Genomic DNA, 8,849 nt, shown 5'->3' on the forward strand with positions numbered 1-8,849 from the left:
AGGCATACACCATCATACCCTGATACTTTTATTATTTACTTATTTATTTATTTATTTGTATTTTTATTTTTGAGGCAGAGTTTCCCTCTTGTTGCCCAGGCTGGAGTACAATGGCACAAGCTCAGCTCACTGTAGCCTCCACCTCCCGGGTTCAAGTGTTTCTCCTGCCTCAGCCTCCCGAGACGCTGGCATTAGAGGCATTCGCCACCACACCTGGCTAATTTTTTGTATTTTTAGTAGAGAAGGTGTTTTACCATGTTGGCCAGGCTGGCTTGAAACCCCTGACCTCAGATAACCCACCCACCACAGCCTCCCAATGTGCTGAGATTACAGGCGTGAGCCATTGTGTCTATCCACCCCAATAATTTTAAAACATTAAGCTGGGAGCAGTGGCTCATGCCTATAATCCCAACAGGTTGGGAGGCCAAGGTGAGCAGAGCACCTGACATCGGGAGTTCAAGACCAGCCTGATCAACATGAAGAAACCACGTTTCTTCCAAAAATACAAAATTAGTCAGGCGTGGTGGCGCATGCTAATCCCAGCTACTCGGGAGGCTGAGGCAGGAGAACTGCTTGAACCTGGGAGGCAGAGGTTTCGGGGAGCTGAGATTGTACCATTGTACTCCAGCCTGGGCAACAAGAGCGAAACTCTGTCTCAAAAAACAAACGAACTGAAAAAGAAACATTGGCTCATGCCTGTAATCTCAGCACTTTGGGAGGCCAAGGCAGGCAGATCACTTGAGGTCAAGAGTTCAAGACCAGCCTGGCCAACATGGTGAAACCCTGTCTTTAAATAAATAAAAAAAATAAAAATAAAAATAAAAAAGAAACATTAAATAAATGATAGTACTGGTGGTGTTTGGGCATGGCAAAAATCCCATCAGAGATACAAGAATATTTGAAGTTTGGGAAATGCTAGACAAGTCCATCCCTGCTCCCCTCATTTTACAGATGAGGAAACGGAGGCATAAAGGGGGTGTGACCTGTCAGAAGGTCCAGGTTGAGCCAGAGCAGGTGGCACTGGGGCTGACACCAGCATCCCCTCCCAACCACTCCTATCCCCACCTGCCCCACCCCAGCCACCACTCACCTTTCTATTGGGGGTAGAGGAGGAGGTCCGGGCTTGTTTCTGGGGGTTTCGTCCTGAAAGGTTGAACTGGGAGGGATTCATGGGGACCCCAACAGGAGGAGGTCCCAGCAAGGACTGGCGAGTGGCCTGGGGAAAGAACTGTTGCAAATTTGGAGTGGCCAGTTGCGGGGGTGTGAGGCTGGGGGCTGTCAGGCTGGGGGCTGGGAGGCCTGGGGTTGCCATGCCGTAGCCTCGGAGGTTACCTGCAGGCAAGGAGAGAAGAAGAGGGGTCACACTGTGGTTGGGTGGCAGAAGGTAGTGTCAGGCATCAGTGCCCCAGAGCATCATGGGAACATCCCAGATAACTGAAAGGGACCTTCCCATCCAAGGGCAGCCGAATGGAAGAGATGAGAGCTGAGGCTCAGCCCCACCTTGGGCACTGGTGGAGAAGGAAGCTTCAGGACTCTTTCCTGCTCCAGCCGGGGGTGGGGGTGCTACCTTTAGCATTCCCCAAATTCCCCAAAGCCCTGCTCGCCCTTAGGCATGCTTCAGAGTCTGCCACAGAGTAGGTGAGAGACCTTGCAGAGTCCATAGGGAGAAGCAGCAGGAGGGCTGGTCCCTGGAATAACAAGATACCCACCCCCGCCCCCACCAGCTACTCTTTATCAGCAGCAACTATGAGCCAGGCACTGTGCTAAGCCCGTTCCTCACTGCCTCAGTCACCCAGCCCAGCAGGTATCAGGATGGGTGTTATCTCTACCAGTGACAAAACCGAGAAACAGTGGAGGTACAGCTTGCCCAGGATCTCTATGAGGGGCACTGCCATCCACCTACCACCCCAGCCAGGATTCTGGGGTCTTCCTCATTCCTCCCACTCTCTACCTCATTCCATGCAAGCCATCCCCACATTCTATCAACTCTCTGTCTCCTATGCCTCTTCCTAACCTGGCTTGCCCTCTCCACTGCCTGCTTCCCACTCCCACTCCCTGCCTCCTCCCAAAACCACTTGATCCTTTGCCTGAATTCCAGCCACAGCTTTTGCACAGGATGGCAGCAGTGATCTTTCTCAAAGAATATTCTAGGGTCATCCCCCACCTCTGCCCAAAGACTTCCCTAGTGCCCTGCTGCTTGGTAGCAAAGCCCATTCCTCACTGCATGGTCTGGCCCTTCCCACCTCTCCAGCCTCCTTTCTTGCCATTCTGCCCCTATGTTCCCACTCTATTCCAGTCATGTGTCCCTCCCTGTGCAGTCCTTCAGACTTCCTGTCTCAGGGCCTCTGCATGTGCTGTCCCCTCTGCCTGGGCTGTTCTGCCCGCTGACTCCCAGTCACCCTTCAGACTTCCCTGTAGGTGTCTCTCCTCCAAGAGGCCTTCATAGACTCTTTCTGTGTCGCCAAAGGCCCTAGCTTCCGGTTCTAGGATGAGCTACATACTTTCCTTGTCTGCTTGCTTTCTTTTCTTTTTTTTTTTTTTTTTTTTTTGAGATGGAGGTAGTGGCACAATCTCAGCTCACCACAACCTCCACGTCCTGGGTTCAAGTGATTCTCCTGCCTCAGACTCCCAAGTAGCTAGGACCACAGGCGCACATCACCACACCCGGCTAATTTTTGTATTTTTATTCTAGACAGCGTTTCACCATGTTGGCCAGCCTGGTCTCGAACTCCTGATCTCAGGGTGATCCACCCACCTCGGCCTCCCAAAGTGCTGGGATCATAGCCGTTGAACCCCTGAACCCGACTCCTTGTCTGCTTTCTGCTTCACATCATCTAACTCAGCTCTGCACCTCAGGGGAGGCCCACAGTTTAGGAAGTATTTGAGGCATGAAAGGCAGTTGGAACTCTTGCCCCACTGCTGGGATGGGATGCCCTGAGGTTAAAGCTTAAAACATGGGTCAGCTGTGCTGTGAGTGCTGGCTTCGAATCCAGACTCGAAAGTACAAGCTCTGTGGCAAACAAATTAGTTCCCCCTACACCTGATTTCCCTGATCTGTAAAATGGGGATAATAATAGCACTTGTCTCACAATGTTTAATGAGGATTCAATGAGATAAACAAATGTGCCTGGTACATAGTAAATGTTCAATTAAAATTAACTTGAAACAAATGCATATACACATATATGCAGAGAGCCAACCAGCTCCTAAAAATTCTCAAAAACAGTAAGACAAAAGATGAAACAACCTAAAAGAAAAATGAACAAAGGACATGGACAAGTCACAAAAATAAATACAAATGTTTAACAGACAAATATAAAATGTTCACCTGCACTAGCACATTTTAATTTAAATGTAAATTAAAACATTAATGACATAGCTTCTTTTTGCCAACCAACTTAAGTAAATCATATGTTTATACACATTGACATATATATATAAAAAGCATATAATACCCAGTGTTGCTGTGGGCATGGTGAGACCGGCACTGTCATACGTGGCTGGTGGCATTGCAAACTGGTCCAGTCCTTTAGGAAAGCAATTTGGCAATACTTATCAAGAGCCATAAAACACCCATCCCCCCTGACTCAGTGAGAAAACAATCTCAAATATATTCATCGTGGGGTTACTCATAACAGCAAAAAAAAAAAAAAAAAGCAAAAGCAAAAGATAAAAAAAAAAAAAAAAAGGAAAGAGCCAAACAGCTAAGAAGGTTTAGATAAGCAAATGCACAGCCCTCTGGTGCTGTATTAAACAGCTATTAAAAATAATCCTGGCCAGGCACTGTGGCTCACACCTGTAATCCTAGCACTTTGGGAGGCCGAGGCGGGTGGATCACGAGGTCGAAAGATCAAGACCATCCTGGTCAACATGGTGAAACCCCGTCTCTACTAAAAATACAAAAAACTAGCTGGGCATGGTGGTGCGTGCCTGTAATCCAAGCTACTCAGGAGGCTGAGGCAGGAGAATTGCCCGAGCCCAGGAGGCGGAGGTTGCGGTGAGCCGAGATTGCGCCATTGCACTCCAGCCTGGCTAACAAGAGCAAAACTCCATCTCAAAAAAAAAAAAAAAAAAAAAAAAAAAAAATCCTGCCAGGCACTGTGGCTCACGCCTGTAATCCTAGCACTTTGGGAGGCCGAGGTGGGTGGATCACCTGAGGTCAGGAGTTCAAGACCAGCCTGGCCATCATGGTGAAACGCCACCTTTATAAAAAATAAATAAATAAATAAATAAATAAATAAATAAATCCTAACAGAGATGATCAAATCCTATGGTAAACAATTATGCCATTCTATTCAGTGAAAAAGTAACAAGTTACAGCCTGGGACTTATATCAATTGCAATCATTAGATACAATCCCCCAAGTTTGTGCCTAGAAAAAAAATGGGATGAAACAAAAATTTTGACTGGTAGTTTTCTTCAGGTGCTGAGTGAGTCAACAGATGACACTGTGGGTTTTCCTATTCCCATTTTTAACCTTTTTTTCCACTTTTTTAATGAGTGTGACTTTTATTCTTTTGTTTGTTTTTTGTTTTTGTTTGTGTTTTTGTTTTCCAAACATTGACAGACTTTATTGTGGGGGGGTTCCCACCTGGGACCCCATGTTTTTGTTTTTTGAGACAAAGTTTCACTCTTGTTGCCCATGCTGGAGTGCAATGGCGCAATCTCGGCTCACTGCAACCTCCGCCTCCTGGGTTCAGGCAATTCTCCTGCCTCAACCTCCTGAGTAGCTGGGATTACAGGCACATGCCACCATGCCCAGCTAATGTTTTGTATTTTTAGTAGAGGCAGGGTTTCACCATGTTGACCAGGATGGTCTTGATCTCTTGACCTCGTGATCCACCCACCTCGGCCTCCCAAAATGCTGGGATTATAGGCTTGAGCCACCGCGCACGGCTTTTGTTTGTTTTTGAGAAAGGGTCTTGCTATGTTGCCCAGGCTGATCTTGAACTCTTGGTCTCAAGCAATCCTCCTGCCTTGGCCTCCCAAAGAGTCGGGATTACTAGCAGGAGCCACCATGCCTGACCAAAAGTGTGATTTTTTTCTTTTTTTGAGATAGGCTCTTGCTCTGTTCCCCAGGCTGGAATGCAGTGATGCAATTTTGGCTCACTGCAACCTCTGCCGCCTGGGTTCAAACGCTTCTCATGCCTCAGCCTCCTGAGTAGCTGGGATCAAGTGCACACCACCATGCCCAACTAATTTTTGTATTTTTAATAGAGACAGAGTTTCACCAAGTTGCCCAAGCTGTTCTCGAACTCCTGGACTCATGTAATCCTCCTGCCTTGGCCTCCAAAAGTGCTGGGATTACAGGCGTGAGCCACAGCCCATGGCCGAAGACTGTAATTTTTAAAATGGGAAAGAAGAGCCAGGCGCGGTGGCTCAAGCCTGTAATCCCAGCACTTTGGGAGGCCGAGGCGGGCAGATCACAAGGTCGAGAGATCAAGACCATCCTGGTCAACATGGTGAAACCCCGACTCTACTAAACATACAAAAAATTAGCTAGGCATGGTGGCGCATGCCTGTAATCCCAGCTACTCGGGAGGCTGAGGCAGGAGAATTGCCCGAACCCGGGGACGGAGGTTGCGGTGAGCCAAGATCGCGCCATTGTACTCCAGCCTGGGTAACAAGAGTGAAACTCCGTCTCTCTCTCACACACACACACACACACACACACACACACACACACACACAATGGGAAAGAAGGAAAATGTATATGTATATGTGGTAGGTCCCTATGTGTGGTTCTCTCTCTCTCCCCACCTGCATATCGTTTTTTGTTTTGTTTTGTTTTTTTTTTTTTGAGACGGAGTTTCGCTCGTTACCCAGGCTGGAGTGCAATGGCGCGATCTCAGCTTACTGCAACCTCTGCCTCCTGGGTTCAGGCAATTCTCCTGCCTCAACCTCCTGAGTAGCTGGGATTACAGGCACGCACCACCACGCCCAGCTAATTTTTTGTATGTTTAGTAGAGACGGGGTTTCACCATGTTGACCAGTATGGTCTCGATCTCTTGACCTTGTGATCCACCGCCTCGGCCTCCCAAAGTGCTGGGATTACAGGCTTGAGTCACCGCACCCGGCCCTGCTTATCATTTTTAAGTCAGCTCCCAGGACCATCCACACCCATGTGGCCCAGACAGGTCCACAGAATGACAACTATCTAATCAATATCTACTTGTTATGTGATCTTGGGCACATGACCCCTCTCTGGGCCTGTTTCTTCATCTGTAAAATGGGATTGTGGGTATACCTCCCGTCAGAGGGTTATCAGTAGAATCAGGAACAGTATCTTGGCTGGGCACAGTGGCTCATGCCTGTAATCCCAGCACTTTGGGAGACCAGGGTGGGTGGATCAGCTGAGGTCAGAAGTTCAAGACCAGCCTGGTCAACATGGGAAAACCCTGTGTCTACTAAAAATACAAAAATTAGCCAAGTGTGGTGGCAGGCACCTGTGTCCCAGCTATTTGGGAGGCCGAGGCAGGAGACTTGATTGGACCCAGGAGGCAGTGGATGCAGTGAGCCAAGATCGGGCCACTGAGCTCCAGCCTGGGCGACAAGAGCAAAACTCTGTCTCAAAAAAAAAAAAAAAAAAAAGTACAGCATCTTGGAAAGAAGAGCCAAGACTGTTTCTTCATACTGGGAAATTGAGACAAGGCCACAGGCTTATGCACCAGCCTACAGACAACCAGTCAGATATCTGGATGGTCAAGAGGCCCAGGCATCAGCCCAACTCAGCCCCTGCTGATACAGGGCAAATGACTTCCCTTCTCAGCTTCCTCGTCTGTCAAATGGCATCTAATCTGAATGTCAGTGAAGTGTGCTGAGTGCTACCCAAAGAGCCAGTAGACAAATGTGCATTCAAATTAGCAACTTAAGGACTTCACCGCCCTGAGCCTTAGTGTCCTCATGGGTGAACTAGGCTGCCGAGAGTAGCTTCCTCTCAGGGTCACTGTGTGGAGTTGAGATTTAGGGCAATAGGCTGCTAGGGAGCTACCCCTAAAAGAGACTGCGAAGGGGCCTGGGGCCATCCATACCTTGTAACTGCTGTAAAAGCAAAGCTCTCTGCAGCATGGAGCCGTTGAGGAGGGAGGCTGAGTTGGTGCCCTGGAGATTCAGAAGTGGCTGCTGTGGCTGCTGCGGGGAGAGCCCCCTGTATGTTGGGAGGGGGTGTCAGAGGGTTATTGGGAAAGTCAGAACTTCCCTCTTCCCCAAGACTTCTCACGTCCATTCGCTGCCCCACTCTATGGGAGACAGAGGACCCCCTGGGGTTGGGATTGGTGATCACCAGGACTCAAAGGGGGATGCCACTAGGGAAGAGGATGAGGATCGGGAGCTTCCAGACATAGGTCTGAGTGGCAGGGCTGAAGCCATCAGCCCCGCGTGGGGAACTCACCGACTGACAGCCACGGGCAAAGGAGCCTGTGGTGGGGACTGCTGGAGCAGCTGCTGGAGCTGCAGTAATTGCTGCTGCTGCAATTGCTGCTGCTGGAGCTGCTGCTGCTGTAACTGCTGGAGCTGCTGCTGCTGCTGCTGGAGCTGCTGCTGCTGCTGCTGGCTGAACATGGTGGCTGGGGGCAGAAAGCAGAGTAAGGCCAGGGGTCCCCACCACAGGTCAGGCCAGCTCCCCTTCCATCCACGGCCACTCCCCCCAGCCACAGCCCGCAAAGGCGGCTGCGGAGCTTCACAGCTGCACCCCAGTCCTTCCAGGGCCCTGCCACACTCGCTCGGCCCATCCTTCCAAGTTATCTCCAATCCTGCCAGGGGCAAGATTCAACCACCCTCTTGCCAATGCCCCCTCAGAGACTGCCAACAGCCCCTCCTTCAAACCCCTCCATCTCTCCATTTCTGAAGGCTCCATCCTCCCACCCTCGGCCTCGGCCTCTCTCCGCGCGCATCACTTCCCCACTCACACCCCCTTTTCAATACCGCAAACCCTCTCCCGGCCCCCCGACGTCAATAACATCTACAACCGTCCAACCCCGTCACCGCGGTCCTGAGTCCCGTAGGACGGCTTCTCCCCACCACCTCCACTTCCCCGCAGCCCACTCCGCCCGCCCTCACCCCACCCGCCCCATCCTCCGCAGACACAGCCACCGTCGCGCGCGGAGCCCCACGACTCCGCCGTCCTCGGCCCCGCACCTCGCCTCCCCGCGCGCCCTCAACGCCCGCGTCACCCCCACGGGTGGGCCGGCCGCGCACACCCCACGCTCCGACCCGCGGGCTCCCGGGCTCTGCGCCGCTTCTCCGGGGCCTGTGGGCTCCTAAGGCCCGAGTGCGGGTGGGGCCAGCCGGGGCAGCGCCCTCTGGAGGACGGGAGGTCCAGGCGCCGCCGGTCGCGCCGCGCGAGCCAGCCCAGTGCACCGGTCACGCGGTGCTCTAAGGCGCAAGCAGGTGCGAGGGGGTGCTGGGTGGCGCAGGACCGCCTCCGTCCCGCGTCCTCCGCATCAGGAAGGGACGGCTCGGAGACCAAGGTCCGTCTGTCTCCCGGAAGGGTCAGCCATCCCGCGGGGACATCGAGGGGGGGTACTTCCAGGAAGACCTGTCCCAACCGACCTCCCTGAGGCCGCCGGGGTCCTGCGATCCTAGGGCCAAGCGCGGAGTTGCGGTGGGAGGGGGCGCGCAGTTGGCGGATGTACATTCATTCGCGGGACCCAGGCCAGGCGAGAGGGCGGCCAAGGTCTTACAACCCGGCAGGAGTTTGCCCACAGAGGGGTGGAGGGGAGTCCACCTCAAAGTCTTTTCCTAGTAGATCTGGCTAAGAAAGGAGTGGGTGAGGAGGGTCGAGTGTAGTTACCAAAAAGTAGCTACAGTGGCCGGGAGCCATGGCTTCTGCCTGTAATCTCAGCACTTTG

At 51.8% G+C, this 8,849-nt stretch overlaps 1 protein-coding gene across 10 annotated transcripts in view; it reads right to left on the bottom strand.

The window, feature by feature from the left end:
• Nucleotides 1–8,291, bottom strand: part of CIZ1 (CDKN1A interacting zinc finger protein 1) — a 32,101-nt gene extending 23,810 nt beyond the window's left edge. For 6 of the 10 annotated variants that reach the window (XM_074395390.1, XM_039474845.2, XM_074395389.1 and 3 more), the window contains exons 1-5: nucleotides 8,137–8,291; nucleotides 7,391–7,565; nucleotides 7,032–7,147; nucleotides 3,456–3,527; nucleotides 1,091–1,332 (exon numbers count right to left, since the gene is read on the bottom strand). In XM_074395390.1, the coding sequence (XP_074251491.1) occupies nucleotides 1,091–1,332; nucleotides 3,456–3,527; nucleotides 7,032–7,147; nucleotides 7,391–7,560 (600 nt within the window). In that variant the 5' untranslated portion in view covers nucleotides 7,561–7,565; nucleotides 8,137–8,291. Of the gene's footprint in view, nucleotides 1–1,090; nucleotides 1,333–3,455; nucleotides 3,528–7,031; nucleotides 7,148–7,390; nucleotides 7,566–7,967; nucleotides 8,038–8,136 lie in introns of those variants that run through there. The other 4 variants (XM_074395392.1, XM_010351302.3, XM_074395391.1 and 1 more) reach the window with 2 other exon arrangements.
• Between the last annotated feature and the right edge of the window lie 558 nt (nucleotides 8,292–8,849).

Source organism: Saimiri boliviensis, chromosome 2 (assembly GCF_048565385.1).
Source record: "Saimiri boliviensis isolate mSaiBol1 chromosome 2, mSaiBol1.pri, whole genome shotgun sequence".
Lineage (NCBI taxonomy): Eukaryota > Metazoa > Chordata > Mammalia > Primates > Cebidae > Saimiri > Saimiri boliviensis.